We start from the raw sequence: 19,504 nt of genomic DNA, 5'->3' as shown, positions 1-19,504 counted from the left end.
TACCCCCCCGCCCAAAAAGGAAGAAGACACACTTGGAGCTCCACGCGTTCGCCAGTTGCACTTCCGGCCGGGCGGCGTAGCAGCATCCGTCTAAAACTGCAGGGAATTGACACGCAGAGGACACAGAGTACGATCGTTGACGATCCACACGCAGGCACGCACGCTGCTGTTGACACGCATCGTTGGCCTGGCATCTGCCAATCGGGCATTCGCTAGCGATCGCGTTCAATAGAATTCCCGATGATGCGAGATTTCGATGTCAGCCGGTTCTCGCGCGTCGAGAGTGTGCAGAGGCCCTCGCGAACACCGTCGCGATAATAGCCCTGGTATTGTTCACGGATATTGCGCGCACAAAAGATCGTTTCGATTAAGCGAACCGAACCGGACCGAGGCAAGCCAGCCAGCCAGTGCATGGATAAGCGAGGCTATCCGCTCGAGCCAACGAGCAATAATTGTCGGATTTTAAAGAGCAACGCGGAGGGCTTGCGTTTCCACGCGGTTTCGCCACAATTCACCGGGAACATTATACGGGAATATCCTGTTGCACGTGCTGGGTGGAAATCGTGAGAATCGGGAGTCACCTATTTTCGGCGTTTCGTGGAATTTCTTTTTCGGAGAACGGTGGTTTCACACGTTTTCACTACCGTTTTGGTCGAATGCAAGTGTTTAGAGTAATTGAAATAGAACGAATAGCGTCGAGTAAACATTTTGAACGTCATAGCTAATTAGACGTTATTTTGAATTTAAAAAGAAATAAGGAATAATGAAAATTTTCTTCTTTCTGGCTGAGAGCAACGCGTAAATCTGGAGCGAGAGTCAACGTGATAAGTGAGAAATGTAGACGATTGAATTTATGTGAAATGAAATAGAATAAAGACGAGGTGACTTCGACGGTTAATTTTTACACAGGCTCTTAGAAGTTCACTTTTTACATAAAACGTTGCTGTAACATTGTCAGAAACGCCGAAAGGGTGACTTCCAGGAGTATTCAAACCCCGTGCCGTTATTCACAGGAGGCTTCTGGCCGAAAGAAGCCGAAAAAATTCAAGGAAGAGGAGAAAAAAGTGCCTGTCTTTCCTGGAATCCTGGAATCCCGCGGGAAACAGCGCAATCCCGGATTCACCGCGGTCGTAAAGATCCTTCTTCATCGTAAAGTCCCTCATTGTCTCAGATTACAGTCTTCGAGGCAAGCTGTCGCGGAGACTTCCCCCTTCTTCCACGAAGAAATCTACAAAGATTTGGCGCACCAAGCCATACAAATGATCGAGACTCCATGACAATTGCATCCCCAACGATATTCATCTTATCAGACCGCCTATTCAACCGTCGAAAAAGAAGCAACAATCAACAACTCCGTGAGATTCCATCTCCACGTCACAGCTTCATTCTCCAACTGTCTCGAAACATTCAACCATCCTTATAGTAACTATCGGGTGTACCGATAAATTGTCCGCCAGTTTTTTAAGAAGTTAGAACACCACAACAGACAAATAGTACGAATTTTCGACAAATTTTCTCTGTTTGAGCGAAGAAGTGGACAAACAAAATGACTTCAATCTTAACGATCCTGAATGTTCAGGATCGTTGCAAAATTGGCTGGACGAAAGTCCCAGCAGAACCACAAAAAAAAAGACTCGAAGAAAAATAGCGGATTATTTATCGGTACACCTAAGAATATTCTCATCATTTTCCATCGATTTCTCTATAGTTTCGCGATTCGTTACTTCGATTAGACGCTAGTGGTGATCTGCTCGATCACCGTCACGTCCCTGTGTCGTCTCGGCCGACTTCTGTACGAGTCCTGATGGCTCAGACCCTCGGGAACGCTCTTGCTGGGTCTCAGCGGGCCGTAGAACTGCGGTTGATAATAGTGTTCGGTAGTGTGCATCCTCTCGGCCTCCCGAGACCTTATGGTCTCTTCGTCCAGTGGCACGTGCAAAGATTGGGACTTGGGCAGCCTGGGCCTGGGCGGAGGTGGACAGGCGCACGGCGGAGGAATCGTTACGTTCGAGAGGTGCGAGCCAGGCAGAAGAGGAGACGCTGGCTGGCGACCCCAGCCCACCAGGAACAACAACGCTGCACCACACAAGGAACTTAATGTGCACGCGTAGTAACCCACCCTCGAGCTGTTCCCGTTCATGTAACCTGTAATTGCGAGTCGGGAGCTATTATTTGTCGGGTGATATTTGCATTCTAGGAACTGTGGTAGCTTATAATGCAGGGCTGCTCAATACGGTGGCCCGTAGGGCAGTGTTGTTGCCCGCAGGGTAGTGTTCTTGCCCGTAGGGCAATATTTGGACAGCAATTGTAAATTTGCTGCTTGGAAATTCTTGAAATAACGAAAGTCCTTATTATGGTAGACCCTTGATAAGAATTTAACTTCTTCGACAATGTGAAGAATACTCAAATGTTCCTCAAATTTCGTTCCACAGTTCCTATTGCTCTACACCAGCGATGGCGAACCTTTTGAGCTCGGTGTGCCAAAATTGGGAAAAAACCTAGTTTAACTCGGGTGCCGTGCCCATTCTGAACCTCGTTGATAGAAGATAGACACCGTTGTTTTTCGTTGTTGTTTGTGTGATGATTATTTGTGATCTGCTCGGTTTCGGCTGTGAGGTGACTTAAGTCGACGCGTGTCACCTCTGACACGCGTGTCATAGGTTCGCCATCACTGCTCTACACCATGAATTCATCTTCATTTCAGAGTTACTACTAACTAGATTAAAACGTAATTACACGTAGATCGAAGTAACAAAGATATTGTTTCTCGACAGAACGTACGATCGATCAAAATTGTCTGCCGTCTGAGTGAAAAGCAGGGTAGAATTAAATTGCATATTTTTTCCAGAATTGCATCCGGTTTATCAAGATAGAAAGAGGCTATTCTGACGTTTAATTCTCTTGAAATTGCTATGAAAAATTGACTTGGCAAACCACTTGCGGGGAACAATATCCCGAGCAATCGATGGTATCGTATTACCGTTCAATCTCTCCAACATGGCTGAATAGTTTCGATTTGCGGGCAAAGCGACTTACCAGTAAGAGGAACCCCGAGAAGAATAGGTACAGCTTCCGCGGCCTGCACGAGCGCCCAGGAGCGTGCGAAGTGTCTCGCCCTCAGTCTTTCGAGGGCCAGCATCTTCAGGGAGTAAAGGGCGCCGCCGAGGGACGCGCCGTACAAACCGGAAACGAGCACCAGACCGTGGTAGTCCTGCACGCTGCCCAACGCCACCTGAGCTATGGCTAGAAAACGGATAATCCTTCAGGACTTCGTTTTTAGAATTTTCTCTCTCTCTCTCTAATTCTGAAGAAATTTAATTCTAATTCAAGAATTCTGAGGAAAATGAAAGAGACTGCAGAAGCAAAATCCTCAATCTATTGTTTCCAATGAACTTATTGTCAGACAACTAATTTTTCAACCCTAACACTTTTACAAAATAGAAATACTTTTCTAAAAATTTTAATGTATTTTTTATGTGTACATTTATCTTGCTATAATTTTCATACATCAAATCTTCACGTGGATTCCAAGAAACCATTCGTACATCATTCATCGTCAGAACTGAAGTTCTAAAAGAACTGATTAATTCTTTCTTCAAGCTAATACCGAATTCAACCGTGAAAGTTCCTCGCTAAAAATGCTTCTCTCCCATCAAGTCTAATTCAAACAGACCATAACCCACACCGTAACCGTGGTCCAATATTAGAAGGGAAGTAAAACCGACGAAAATATGCGACATAAACGCTATGTCGGCTCTCATGCACGCTACTGAGGGCACGTTTACGAGGGAAAGTTTTAAGAATCCTATTCATGTTTCAGCAGAGGGTGCAGTGGATCGCCTCGCGGTATTCAAATGTAGTTTATTTCGTAATCCTCTTACTGGGAAGGATGCTCATTAGCGTAAGTCAGAAATAAAACACCGAAATGGCGTTCTAAACCCTCTATCACTCGATAATTCCTTCTTAATTATCGTCGCATAAAATATCGACATTAATCACTGACTTTTTCTATTTCGCAGTTTACTAGCTGTAGAAATCACTTCTTTCGCAAACCTGAATGCCTTTAAATCGCAAAAAATTAAGTTTTAATTTTGAAAATAATTTTATTATCTCAGACAACTTTTCTGCATTTGTCGGACAGCTAAAGAACTTCCTCTCTCTCTCTCTGAAACAAACATGGCGGTGTCGAGTAGATAAAGTCGTCAAGATTTCGCGAACAAAGGGGCCAAATTAATTTTCACACCTAACAATGTTAATAAATTTTCCTCTTGGCCGACGATTTAATTCAATTTTTCTCATTACGTCGTTAAAAGTTACTCGAGCGGAAGTGAACGTACCGTATTGGAGAGGCGGACGTGGAACGGGTGAAAAGTTGAAGGGAGCTTTGAACCAGGGTGTGACAATTGTTTTATGGTGATTTTGATCCGCTTGGTAGTGCGGAGGGTTGAGCAAACGAGACGGGATAATGAGACGCGTGAAACGACGATGAAAGCGACGCGCGGAGACAATGATGGTGGAAGTGAAGATTGAGGGCGGAGACGATGACGGCGGCTGGATGACGAGTGATACAATGCAGTTTGCCTGGCTGAGACTCTCGTTTTGTTCGCATTTCGTCGACAGATCTAATTTTTTTTTTCTTTTGCCTGCGAACACGGGAAATTCTCTACTCGTTCGTTTCAAAAAACTTCATTTCAACTTGATGACATTTTTGAAAATATTCATACTGTTCATCTTTTAGAAAATTCTAATTCACTTTTTACGTGTATTCGCAGTTATTTTATTAGAAAGTATTGGAAATGGGTTACTGAAATCAAATAGCCTTTGTAAACTGTTAATATACTATTTATTATCGGACTCAGAGGAAACGTCTTTACTGTTTGAAACGTTCTAAAGGTCTTGGGCACCCAAAAGGAAAGTTGGGGTCCGCTTCTACCTAGGAACTGTTTACTTTATAGTATCGCAGTGTGCAGTGCTAGACTCGAAGACGAATACCAGACACATCTAGTGGAAGCCTTAGTGCCTTTGTCTAAAAGAACGTGGAGACATTTTTGTCCCCACTTGATTATTGCTACAGGGTGTTGTTAGAACTAATCCAACAGAGAAATTAGATACGCTTCTACCTAGGAACTGTTTACTTTATAGTATCGCAGTGTGCAGTGCTAGACTCGAAGACGAACACCAGACACATCTAGTGGAAGCCTTAGTGCCTTTGTCTAAAAGAACGCGGAGACATTTTTGTCCCCACTTGATTATTGCTACAGGGTGTTGTTAGAACTAATCCAACAGAGAAATTAGATACATAGTCAGGGCCACGATATAGCGAGGTCGTAAAATCGGTCAGACGTCAAAGTAAACATGTTTTAGCTGCCGGGACCCGAAAATTGACAGAGATACGAGCAGATAAGTACTTGAAACCATTGTCAGGACCGTACGAAGAATTCTTGTATCCAGCGAAAGTCAACTGATTCTAATATATTTACTGAAAACTGTATGCAGCTAGGACAAATTAGGGTTTCTCCCTCTGGGGGAAGCCGCTTTTGGAAGTACGGTTACAGGTAAAGGTCTTATTCATGTCTTTAGCATCTTAGTTTATCTACTCCTGTTATATACCGATAGAAAGTGTAAAAAGATTGTGTAGCTTAATATTGACATATTTTCCATTTGTAAATGAAATACCATTTTCTACTTGAAGTACCAAATCATATGCTACCATTCGTTTACTGTTAGAACCCTCAAACAGACTGCAACACACCGCCTTGAGTGCCGCAACATCAATCGGTGCCGATTCTTGAGAGTTTAATTTACGACCTTGCTATATCGTTGCCCCAACTATAACTAATTTTAATTTAGAATACTTTTTAACGAAACCAGTATTTTGGGAAATATTCAGTTTTCACCCTGACACTTATTTAATTCAATTTTCCTGCATACTTGTTATCGTCGATATTTTATCTGTTTTCTACATTATTTTGCATAAAACTCGATCCACACTCGTACAAATAAATAAATAAAAATAAAACAGAAGAAAAGAAGCTTTCTGTTACTGTTCAAGGAACGAAATATTCTCCCCCCTTTTAATTCAACGGCATATCCGTTCCGTTCGCTTGAACGGAATCCGTTCACCGTGAATTACCTCCGAGGGAAACGATCGACGAATCAGTCGGGAATGTTTGCGGAGTGTAGAGGAATATTTTATCGCGGCCGCGCGCGCTCGAACGTGAAATTTTAATCCCACGCTGCGCGAACAGACGATTGACCGAGCGGCTTCGCGAAATCGAGATCGTCTCGGAGAATTGGCGAAGGGGATGAAGGAACTCGAGTGCTCTGGATGGATGTTTGAAGAGAGAAAGGACGACGGTTGCGGTAGTTTAAGACGACCGCCGTTTTAATGGCGGATCTCCTGTCGATCAATTTTTTCTAGTATTCCACAGACGAAATTATCGAATTTTCAAGTGTATAAACCGTGATCGTTATGAAATTACTGCTCTCAGTTTTTCAGGGAATTTTCTAGGAATTTCGAATCGTGATAGAATTCCTCTTTACTTTGGAATTATTCAAGTTGGTTATTTTGGAATTTTGGTTACTGTGAGATGACCATCTTAATTTATCGGAGAAACAATACGAAATATCATTGACAAATTTATTAGCGTATTGGAATCTTAAAACGGGAAATACAGCGTGTTTAAACAATAACAAAGAGCACTGTGTTTTATTGTTACACGAAAATGTATGTTCACGGCTGCCATAAAGGAAAGGACTGGATTTGACGGTCGTTTTAATAAAGACAACACAGATTGCAGTGAAACTTTTTACAGTTATCGCTCAAGTTACTACACCTCGTAACTCAAAATACGTGTGTCTGTGAAAGATTCAAAATGGAACACTTCGACGTATCGAATTTTTCCCTAAAAAATACGCGTAGTTCGTAATTTTCCAGTAAACGTTACCAACGCATAAACTGTACGAACGGAATATTTAACGCTTAATTACCGGTGCGATCAAACAACGGCATAATTTATGCACCTAGCGTGCATAAATTTCATAGTGATCACACAAAGACATTCACGCGGAACATTAAACAGATCGTTCGCAATTAACAGCTAACGCAAATTTCCGCGGTCTGTTCTCCGCAATTTCATCAATCACGTCAACATCTTCCTGACAAACCATGTTCAAATTTCTAAATTAAATACGCAAAAATCATCGCTATAGAAAAAAAAAAACACGAAAATTCCACAATTTCGATATCGAGAATATCGTGGAATTTGATAAAACGAACATTAAATAATCATCCGCGTGTCAAAGTCAATATTCCTCGTCGCAAAATCTAATAATTAAACTTGCATAAAATCAGCAATAATTCAAACCATCATTCCGTCCGACAATCTCCGAAAAACACGAAACAACCGTTGTAAAACCTGCAATAAATCACTCCGCGATAGAAAACAGCTAAATCAAATTAACAGTAACACCAATGTTAATCCTCCCTGGTGACACTGAAAAAAAATTCCCGCGCTAAATGTACCCACAGAAAAGTGTCATTTATTGCAAAAAAGAATTGTTCAAAAACCCGGCTTACGAATAGAGCCGAAAATTCCACAGGAGCATTAACATAAATATCGCCCGGTGGGTTTTGCAAATAAAACCCAATAACCTTAACTGAAAACAGCACTAATTCGCGGCTGGAACAAGGGGGTTGGCAAACGCGGAGCAAAAATTCCAGGGGACGTAACTCGTAATCAACGTTGGAACCGTATTTTCACTCGCACGACTCGTAACACACGCGTGTGGGTGTGTATGTGTGTAAATGGGCGGGATATACGTCGGTTTTTTCAACGAGAAAAGAAGAGAGGAGCTGACAAGCGAGAAGCTAAATATACAAGCGTGACCAGGAGGAGTTTTCCAACCCCCGAAAAACAGAGGGAAAAAAAGCGCAGGCTTACACGCCCCACGCCTTTATGGTTGGATCGAGCGAACGTTGCTATTCAACCGCGCCAGATAAACTATCCAAGGGAAAGAATTTGCAATTTCCTCCGCGTGGCACGCGCTCCTGATGGAACAGAGAACGGGGGAGAGCTTCGTTGCGTGACGTTTTCATCCCTCCTGGCTCGTTCACCGTCAAGAGCACGGTTTGTCGAGTGGAATTGCACGATGCCGGAGAATAGTCGCGATGTAAGACTGTATTTTGAATTGGAATTCGGTCGCGGGGATTTCGAGGGGTGCGGGTGGAATAATTGTATTGTCAGACTGTACAATACGCTTGGGTTTTCGAAGAAAAATTAATGGAAACGGGATTTTTTTGGAATTTTATTGGTCACGTTGAAGTATTGGAAAATTATAGAATTAATCACTTCTCTTCACAGCTATTCTTTAATCACGAAGAAAATGTAGTAATAAGAAGGAGAGGATAATTTGTTTTCTTACCTCAGGTGGAGCATTTCGTAAAACACAGTACTAGAGTGAAACGTTCCAATTATGCTAAACGTGATACAGTTCATTTTAGGAGAAATTAAGTAGCTTCAAATAGAATTAAGCAGTTTTTTTTCAAATTGCATAAACCGTTGTTAAGAAGCTAAGGCAAGTTGAACTCACTCCTTCATCCGTAAATTACCTAATTGAATTTCTAGCTCTCAAAGACAGAGAGAAATATTCTCTTGCCTCGTGAAACCAGTTTCAATCCCCTTTTGCCCAAACGGGGATACCTTGAGGACCGGTTGATTAGTTTCTACTGCGGCAACGAAATCGTCTCGACAGAGCGTCGCGTTTTAAATGTGCTTCCTCTGTCCAGAGCAACCCCATTAACGATTGCAGGCAGTCCTCTCTCATTTTCTGTGTGTATCCGCTGGGTGGCGATATTCGCCATCGTGGCCAAAGTGAAGAAAGGAACTGGATTGTGACGGAGACAGAGGAATAGAGAATGATAGAGGGAGAGACAGGGAGAGATAGGGAGAGACAAGGAGAGACAGGGAGAACTAGAAATAGACAGAAAGCGGAAACCAGGGAGTCAGAGCGAGAAAGAGGAAAAGAAACAGAGACAGAGAGTTAGAAAGTCAGAGAAGGCCAGAGAGAAACAGAGAACTTGAGATGGAGAGAAATAGGAGAGACAGAGAACCACAGAAAGCCAGAGGAAAACAGAGAACCAGAGATAGAGAGGAACAGGGAAAGCTAGAGGAGGAAGCAAGAGCTGTGAGGGAGAAGAAGCACGAGTCAGGTAGAGTCAGAAACTCAGAGCAGGCCAGAGAGAGACATAGGACTCGTAAAAGAGAGAAAAAGGGAGAGAAACAGAGAAGCGGAGATAGAGAGAAAAAGGGAGAGATCGAGAGGCAGAGGGAGACACAGGGTCAGTGTGAGAGAAAGAGAGGAGGGTGAAGCATCGAGGGGGTGACTCTGGGACAGAATGGAAAATACTTTGTGTCGGGGAACCGGAGTCGAGGGTAAGCCGGCTGAATGAGGGGCAAAGACGTGTATGCAGCTGACACTCGAAGAGCCTGGCCGCTTCAAAAGGATGATACAGTCAGTGGAGGGTGGTAGAGGGGAGTCTAGTCCGGACTCTGAATGAGGGCTATACGTTTAGAAACCTGCGGCCGACGAACCTTCTGGGCGAAAGCATAACACACACACGATGGACGGCGACCGTGGTTACCGCGCGGTGAGCTCTGTTCTGCATACTGGGTGGTTGAGAAAAATAGAGGGTGGTTTTATATTGGAAAAATGCACGTTCGATTCGTTCAATCCGAGAGTCGAAGGGGCTCTCTTTGAGCGAGGTCGATGAGAAATTAGACTTCGGTCAGGGATTGTGATTGAAATTGTGGAATTTCTGATTCGTGGAATCGCTGAATCGTAGAATTATGGAATCCCAGAGCTATGCGATCGTAGAATTATGGAATCCCAGAATTATGTGATCGTAAAATTCCAAAATCCCAGAATTTTAGGCTCTGATTAGTGGAATTTTTGATTCGTAGAATCATAGAATCTTAGAACTGTGCAAAGTTAAAATTCTGAAATCCCACAATCCCGGAATTCTGGAACCTTAGAAATCTAAAAAAGTAACAAATCTCAGGACTCTAAAGTCTCGAGAATCCAGAAATCTTAAAATTCCAAAATCCTACGTCTCTAGGATCTTGGACTCGCGTAATCCCAGAATCTATTTTAAAATTGGCAAATATCAGCAAGTGTTAAATCCCAGATACAAAGTTTGCCTGCGAAAGAATGGAACAGTTAGTGGTATTCGCGAAATGGCTTCTCTCAACTGATGCCATTAAAGTTTTTGAATGCGAGCCACGTTTTGTCAGCAATTGTAGTCAGCTTGCTCAATGGAGGCACTCTGATGACATCTAATACTAAAGCTAGCTACAGTGCTCGCGAAACGACGAAACTCTATTCCAAAAGGACACAACTTACACGTCGGAAACCTCAAACAGTATCAAATGTAATTTCGACGTTTCTCTGGGCTCGATGTTGCACCGCAATTCAAGGTGTGCCTTTAAAATAGGGGAGAGAGAGAGGGAATGTGGCCAAGTGGTAGCTCGAGTGTAACATACAGCAATATCTTGCAATTCATTTAAAACTGTACAATGTCATTACTACAGTGACGTTAAAGTCAAGCCATCTTTACTTTCATCCATCAAAATCACATGGTCAAACATAAATCACGTGTTTTCAATCTTCCACCAAAATTACTTCACCTTTGACCATTCGAAACAAAAGTACACACAGTTCGTGACCAAGATGAGTTAAATTAGCCAAATCAGTTTTTACATTTAGAAAAATAAATCATACAAAATATAAATAGGAAGTAGCTGTTAGGAGTGAAAGGGTTGAAACGAATCTTTGACCGAATTACTTCGCTCTAACTAGGTCTCCCGGAGTTCGAGAACGTTCCTCAACCGTATCCATACATTTCCACACACTCTCTCTCTCTGGCAATCACTCGACCCTCTCTGCCGATCCGCAACGGCGGTCCACAAACATTCTCGCAAGCGTAACGCGTTGTATACTGACCAACTCCAAGGAGAGCCGCCTGGCAGAGATATTGCCTGGACACCAGGCACTGAGCAGATGGTCTGGCGGTAACGACTCCCCAAGCCGCGCATCCGAGTGCCGTTGCCAAGCCCAAACAGGTCTGCAGAAGTACCAACGCGCTCGCCTCTAAACCGTCTTTGTGGCCCTGCACAGCCTGAAACCGATGGTGCTCATTAGCAGATTGCCATGGAGGAAAAACAAGCTCGAAACAGGTCGAGATAAGTGGCTGCGCTGCTACCAACCGAGATCGATAGATGTTTGATCGTGGAAGGAAGCTTGATGGATGGGTTGGTTCGAGTGGTGCAATCCAGGCTAGTTCATTTTTACTTCTTCTTTATTTAGCACGTCTTTATCACGGTGACAATGAAATAACGGAGTAAAAGGGAAGCTCGGTTCAAGCTACTATTACGTCTAATTGCTTTCTGCAATAACATGTTTCCAGAGGGATGGAAAAGGTACCGAGGATTTGTTGATTGAGGTACCGAGAGTTTCGAGGGCTCGCTGAGAATTTAAGGGCAATGCAATGAAATTTTTCGAGTCGGTGTAAATTGAGGTGTTTTTGATCATTTGAAAAAAGTATGCTTGTGCAGTGAGATCATTTTTCTACGTCAAAATTGCAAATATTTTTAAAGACACTTTATCGTTACGTTTTTCTTCGCTTGATATGGGTTCACGAGAATTTTCAATCTTCAATTTTCAAGGATTTCCGCATTCAACTATCAGGACCTGTAAATCGAAGGATTCTCTCAGCCGACACAATATCAGGGTGGAAGCAGTTTCATGAACTCCTGCCGGAGTTGAGATACAGTAACTGACGCGTGCACGCGTGCACAGCGCAGGGGTCAACCGCGATTATGAGCGTGTAAACCGTCTAACTTTGGTGAAACTTGGGCCGACAATGAAGTTGCCAACTGTGCTTCGTTGTCTGATTGCTGTTGTCGGGGGGTACGCGTGTTCCTGGCAGTTTTGATGATACTTGCCTCAGGATAACTGGGTGTTACAGACTGGTCAGTGATTGGGAGGCGAGTCTTTCGTTGGGAGAAAATCATCGAACCTATTTTACAGTGAAATATTCATTTTCTCTTTGTTCAAATTCCTTTTTACATCGTGCAAACTATTTTTAAGATTTTAGCTATTACGATATCTGTAGCACTCAAAAACGTTTTTTTAAACCTTTTTATCAAATTAAATGACGAAAAATCCTTCGAGTTTAATTATGCACGATATGGTATTATTTTCACGTATTAACGTAGAATTATGCCAGTTCTATGATGTAATTACATAAAACTACGTGTCTGTTTGACTATACAGGAATATCGCAGGACTTGATGCAGAATTATTCTACACGTCTGACCATATCCACTCTTATTCTACTTGACGGGTCAAACAAAGAGGTACATATTCTGTTTGCTCAGTTATTCTATCTAGATATGTTGCAGTTGGAATGCATATAGAAATTGTAACAGATGAAACTGCGTGGATAGTACAGCTAATGGTGGAAGTGTGACTAAAATTGAAATTAGTCTGTGATTAGCATATTGACGGTATCAAACTTTAATCAATCAATTTTACCGATCAATTTTTCACTTTATTTTCTTATATTCTTAGGATCTTTCTAAGGAACTCTTAGTCTTTCATAGGAAAGACTAAACGTAAGAATTTTCATATTAATAAAATTTGTAAAATTCAATCGAATCAACGAACAGAACTTAAAATCGTCAATCTTCTGTTAGAAATTTTACAATTTTGTAATTTCAAACAATAGTCACTTTTTCAAGGTCTGAATGACCTCGTCATCCGATAACTAATAAAATTTCGAAAAAATTCCAGCAATGAAACGTTGAAGAAAAAAATGGCGCAACAGTCGTTTCATCCCGGTGAAAACCATCAACAGGGTTGAGCCGAGGGGAAGAATGGCTGTATACATGGTAATTAGGGTACTCACGATGTAAAAGGCGGGCGTATAAAGGCCAAAACCAGCTGCCCCGGCTGCCAGCATCAACATCTGTACGGGACGACTTCCCAGAGGGCTGAGATCTACCCATGGCTGCCTGGGAGGCTTGCTCACTGTCTTCTTCTCTTTCAGCTTGCCGCCCCGTTGATTCTTCACGTGTAACATGGCACGTCGTTGCGGATGATAGAGGGAGGCGCTCCTGTAAATCAAGCCGAGGAAGAAGGCCAACGAGAGCGCTCCGGTTACAGACTGCATCCCATGCTCCCAGCCCAGCTTTCTGAGAAAACACCGTGTCGTTATGGTTACAGGAACTCGTTCCATCCTCCCTTCGGTCGACTTGCGTAACCTTCTTTACTCTTTCTACTGTGATAAATTGTCTGGTTTTATTGCGCGCTTATTGTACGTCCCTGAGGTGAGTGTACGAGGGCAATTATTTTTCCAATTCTTCGATCTTTCGGATCACTGTTACTTATAGCGATCGTTTCTTTCGAAAGACAGAGGTGGTTTTCGTTGTGGACATTACCATTTTCAATCTTCTACTGAGATTTGTAGGAAGATTTCTTTTAAAGCACCCTGTTTGTACAGGAAAAGTTTGATTTTTGTAAATTCATCGTTGAAAGTGTGATTTATGGAAAAAATGGAGATTTTTTTTTTGTGGAAGAAAAGAAGATTCAAATTTCCTAGTCTAAATATTTAATCTAATCTTTTTTTAAGTCTCAGAATTTTTTTGCGAATTATTTTTGAGACACACATACTTTACTCCCATATAAATGAAACAACTGTTCTCTCAGGCTGTTTCGATTGCCATAGAAATGTTCCGAAAGAATCTAGCGAGCTTTTACGGAATAAGTCAATATTAGTGTGTCGAGACAAGTGATTCCAGACTGTTGCCTGAAAAGTTAACGACACTTGGAAGATTTCCACGTTTGCTCCTTGGTTGGTAAGAAGCACATTAAAGGTGTTTCCACTATAAACATCGGCCAGGAGTCAGGAGTACACTGGTACAAGTATTAGCCTAAAGTGTTTCTTTCACGTATCGAATTCTTTCACTTCGTTTATTCTTCCTGTTTATACTTCTCGAGGATTATGTTGCCGCGACCTGAATTGGTCGGCTTGCGGAGGATTTGTTGCAATGGTACTACGCTTCGTTTGATCTCTGTTCCGTTTTGTATTTTGCTTTCTGTGGCTGCAGACGCAGAGAATAAAATATGAATGCACGAAGAAGGGAAAATGAGAATGCGTAAGTAAGAAAGAATGAAAGAATCCTGCTGGAAAATTGCACAAGAAACTTTCCAACGTCAAATGTACAATACCCGGCAATATTTCTGAAACTTTTAAAAGCCTGGATCTTTACATTGATATATTACTTCACTACCACAATCATAATCATTCAATTTTTTTATTTATCCTCATTTTATAAAATACACTTTCGAAACATCGAATTAATCACTTCGGTGTCCTCAATGTCCGCCATATTTAGTCATTTCCCAAACATTCTCAAGACACACCTACTGGAACTCTTCAAAACCATGGATCTCAAAATTTATATATTATTTCACTATAATAGTAATATTTCAATTTTTTATTTATTCCCACTTTCCAAATATTAAATTTAGCAATTCTACGTTCTCAGACTCCGCCATATTTGGTCGCAATAATTTTCCAAAGTCACCAGTAACGTTCTCAATGAAATTAAAAATTAAATTAATTTAAAATAATTTTTCGTGCTTGAAATCTATTAACAATCAGTCCATTATCTGTTTCTAGTGTCGATCTGACGCTACAGATAGAAATCTCGTTAAGAAAGGATGAAATTACGCATGACGGAGTCGCGAACGTGCAACCACGTCCAACAGAGAGTTTCGACGTCGGCTCAAAGCGACCACAAACTTCATAACGCGACGTTTCGTTGCAACTGGAGGCAGTACTAACTCCAACTAGTAGCGAGCTTTCCGTGCTTTTGTTCCAAGGGAAGCATTAAACTTTGCACGGTGGATCGTTCGTGATTCTACTAGATGGAGAATTTTGTTTTCGACTCTTCCCTATTGTCTCTCTCTCTCTCTCTCTCTCAATTTTTCGTGTATGTTGAGACTAATAATAATGTTTGCTTGTCGCATGAACGTTTTCCTGACGCAAAGTGGAATTTGTATTTGATTGGTCGTGTAGAAAGTCGTTCTACTCTCGTGTGTGAAAATATACGGTTTGTTCTACTTGCCTCTGTCACCATGGAGTTATTCTACTTGTTGAATTTCGCCTGCACGGTTTTCACGAGAACGAAGTATCGCGTATTTCTGTTAATTAAGGAATGTTAACGTATTTTTCGACGAATTTTGGTATGGAATGAAAACAGATTTTCAGTTTCTCTTGTTTTTTAAGTGTACTCTACTGATTCAAAGTTTCGAACCAACGTTGAATCTACGATCAAATTTTCCGTATATTTTGGATTAATATCAGAGATGTTAATAATAATTTCCTCGACTGTTTTAAATTATAACAAAGAAATTCTTAATCCTGGAACTTCTAATTTTATATTTCGCAAAAATGAATTTAGCGATCTGAAAGTTTCAGGTCGCAGTGTAAATTTGAATTAAAATCCTGTAGTAAGAAAATTTATTTTAAATGTAATTTATCGTTCATCGTCGTTTGCAATTTTTATTACGTTGGAATAAAAGAAACAACACTTGAATAAAGATAAAAGTTGACAAAAAGACGAAAGTTTTAATAGAAGAAGAGGAAGTTTAAACAATAACTAACAATTCTACTGCAGAACTTGTCAGACCACGAACGAACTCATTCCACTTGTGTACTTGGATACCTAATTTATTCCCTTTTGGAAGATCACAGAGGAGTTTGACTACACACGAACTCCGATAGAAGCCCATACGAGTCTATTCGGTCAGGTCAGGTGGATAAAGTCCTTGTCTGGTTCGATACGGGGATATTCTCCTCGGTCGTCGGTACATTACCGCTCTACTTGCACAGATGTTGACCTCTTCTACTTGTATGTATACAAGTGTACCTGTACTACTTATCTGACTAGATACCGTATCGCTGCTGGAAACGGCCTGTTGAACTTAAAATGAAACTGCTTATCCGTGTACGGCTTCGTTTCGCTTAATTAGTCAGACTTTCCGGAAATGGGCAACCATTCTACATGTTTGATCGAACAAGATAGCGATGGAACGATAATACTCCAAGGTTCTTACTTTTTCATTTATTCACGCTGATTTCTTCTTTCGTCAATTGTGTGTTGTAATTTGAGTAATGGATTTTCAAGCTTGAAGAATTGAATATTTTCAAATTTTAGAATTGTTTAACTTGTTCGATACTCAAATTTGAGAATTTCAGAGTTCTAAGGTTTCGACGTTAAGGTGTTAGAAAATTTACAAATTTGAACGTTCAGGATATTCGAGGATTTCAAATTTCGAAGGTTTACAGAATTTAAAACTTGGGAACTCTGTAATTTGAGATTCCAGAAATTTCAAAATTTGGAGAATTCGGAACTTAGAAAATTCACAGACTTGAAAATTTGAGAATTCGAAAGTTCACTAATTCAAAGATTTGAGAATGGGAAAATTTGCAAATTTCGAGACTTGAGAATTCGAAATTAGGAACATTCGAAGATTAGAAACCTCAAATTTGAAGACTCGAAGAATTCGAAATTTATAAAATTAGAAACCCTCAATTAGAAAATTTCTTCGTTCTCCGAATTGCATTCAATCATAATATACACTCTCACAGTTCCTCGCCAAGTATAAACGGTGCAGCGTCTCGGAAAATGGTAACGTCACTGCAGGCACTATGCATGACGGTGGAACGCGCTAAAGAGACGAGACGTTGATTTTCAAGGCGCATTCTCGCGTGTCAGCCACGAACAATAACCATCTTTATTCGTCGCTTATTGCCGACTGAAACGTGGAGGCGGCCCGACAGCCCCGACATTTACGACGCTTTCCCTCCGCGTTTCACACAGCGAACACCCACTTCCTGTTTCCACCTACTTCCTCCACTGTTTCAACCCCTCTAACCATGCGTTTCTTACGAAGCGAACGTATCGCCTTACGCCGCCGCGTTACGGGCATAATAAATAACAGGTGACGAGGTATTACGATCGCCGCTATATCACGCGTGTAACACGTGCCCGGTTAATGCCATACTTATACCACTGTGTGGCTGACGCTGCTTCCATTTTCGAGCACGTGTACGTTTAATGGTTTCACTGTTCGGTGACCGCGATTAAATTACCTCCGTTCTGCTTTTTTTATATTCGCCCTCGTGACGAATCGCGTCTCTAAATCTGCTTTACCGCCTATTTTTCTACTCGGTTCGAGATTTTATAGGGGGAGAAGGTTTTGTGTAGGCTGTTGCGTGAGGGAGTTTAATTCGTTTCTTTTGGCGTTCGGTGTAATGTACTGTAAAAAGGTTTGTGGAAGTGTTTGGTCTTGGAATTAGCTCGTGTGGAGGAATTTTTTGTTTTTGGTTTTTCTTCTTGCGAGCGAATGCAGTGGATTTTTGTGGTACGAATAAAAAGATACGTGGATAATAGTGGCAGAATAATGGAATATAAGAATAGTAAAATTGTTAAAAATTAAAATAATAGAATTTTGTAAGATTTAAGAATTTGGGATCTCTGAAATTTGAAATTCCAAAAATTCTAAAATTTTGAGAATTGGAAACTCTGGAAATTCACTGACTCAAAAATTCTGAGAATATCGAAACTGAAAATTCACTGATTCAAAAATTTGAGAAATTTGAAAACTTGAGAATTCGAAAATTGAAAATTAGAATAGTAAAATAATACAGTATGTGAATAACGAAGCTCGAAAATATCACAGTATTACAGCAACAAAATGTTTGCAATAACACAAAGTTCCAATTGCCTTTGTTAATCCCTATTGGTCCATACACGGATATGTCCATTTCCTGCCTTGTTCAACCTGTCTGACCGTATACTACACAATTCTACTTGCTCCACTGGTTACAAGCCTATTCTACTCTATCCAGCTGCGTTACGATTCAACTACATATAATATCAGTACACACGTAGACCTGTTCTACTTGTTTCACAACATGCACACTCGTTCTACTTATCTAACTGCACCGACTCCATTCAATTCGCCTTTTCGTTAAACGATTCCCCGTCTGCCTTGAATTTCCTTCCGTCTTATATTCACTCTTCTATTAAATTACAAATTCTGCGACTTTCAAACGATATTTTCCTGAATACGTATTTCCACAGGGAAACCCAACGGCTACGCTTCGTATAATATGCAATGTAAAGTTTACTCCGGTTCATTCAAGAAAATAATAATATTCTATTGCGTACTTTTCGATGCAATATCGATTTTGAAAGATTAGCGTTACTTTAATGGTTACTCGTGATTTTAATAACACTCTTAATCATTATTTTTCGATAGAAAATTCCACGTGAATAACTCGATAGAACATTTCGATAGAAAAATCATCAGAAAGTCTAAATACTATTTTACTGTCTCACTTTCCAGCAAATTAACTTCACTCTATAACACTCAACCGCTGAAAAAGCAAAATATCTTCGACTAACAGACGTAAAAATCCTTTCCGAATCTAACATAACCATTTTCATTCCATTTCTCGAACAAGCAGACTAACAAACTCGAAATCGGCAATCTCACGCAACCATAACAGTTTCACGTAAGCAACCAAGCTCGAAAAGTCTCGCAGCGCGGAAGTTCACGCAAGAAACTCCATCACGAGTGTAACGGAACAAAATGTAGGTTACGGTTCCACGAGCCACGCGGAAATTACGCGCGGCTCTCGACGTTCACTCGTAACCTAGCCGTTTCCATAGAAACCCGGCCACGCGATTTTTCGCGCACAGGTCCCACGCACGCGATAAATCCGTCTCTGCTCTTTATCTACGTGCGTACCAGCCATTTCACGTTCAAACCTCGAGAAACTAAACTGTGCAAAATTCCAACTTCCTATCGTCCACGATTTTCCAGACACTCGATGCTCGAACTGTTGAAAAATTCGACGAAATCACCTGTCACGTGATCACTTTAATCTCGAAAATTGTTTGAAACAGAAATTTACAATTTTACACACATTTTATCGAAGTTATGAATAAATACTTTAAGTTTGCAAAAAATTGCTCAGTATGCGTTTCAACGTAAAATGGATCAATGGTAATTCAAATTTGGCGCGCTTCGAGTGATCTAGAGTGCGAAGAAATTAGGACTTAAAATTACACGAAGAAATGTATAAATTTTATATTTCTCGACTGTGCAAAGTTAGGAATAAAATATGTGAATTGTATGAACGAAGATTATTGTTTCCATTTGATTGTGAAATAAAAACTTCTCGTTGTAGACTCTTCGAGCGTGTAACGCGCGTTTGATTCGCGAAAAATTCTTAATAACGAGTACGACCGCGGCAAAGAGTTGCACCTGGTGGAAAAAAGAACGTCAATGGAGGTATCTCGCGTTCGAAACCGCGCAAAAGTTGGCGAACGTAGAAATGATACCGCGTGTGTGGCGGCTGTGATGC

General features: G+C 41.1%; 1 protein-coding gene across 1 annotated transcript in view; it reads right to left on the bottom strand.

Moving 5' to 3' along the window:
- Positions 1-1,729: 1,729 nt before the first annotated feature.
- LOC108570764 (monocarboxylate transporter 10-like) overlaps positions 1,730-19,504 on the bottom strand; it is an 87,816-nt gene continuing 70,041 nt past the window's right edge. Inside the window, exons 7-10 of the mRNA XM_017932669.1 lie at positions 12,968-13,253; positions 11,002-11,176; positions 3,037-3,243; positions 1,730-2,145 (exon numbers count right to left, since the gene is read on the bottom strand). Coding sequence (XP_017788158.1) covers positions 1,730-2,145; positions 3,037-3,243; positions 11,002-11,176; positions 12,968-13,253 — 1,084 coding nt within the window. The remainder of the gene's footprint in view (positions 2,146-3,036; positions 3,244-11,001; positions 11,177-12,967; positions 13,254-19,504) is intronic.

This window comes from Habropoda laboriosa, unplaced genomic scaffold (genome assembly GCF_001263275.1).
Source record: "Habropoda laboriosa isolate 0110345459 unplaced genomic scaffold, ASM126327v1 scaffold87, whole genome shotgun sequence".
NCBI lineage: Eukaryota > Metazoa > Arthropoda > Insecta > Hymenoptera > Apidae > Habropoda > Habropoda laboriosa.
Note: the sequence above shows the minus strand (reverse complement) of the source record. Positions and strands in the feature narration are given on the sequence as shown.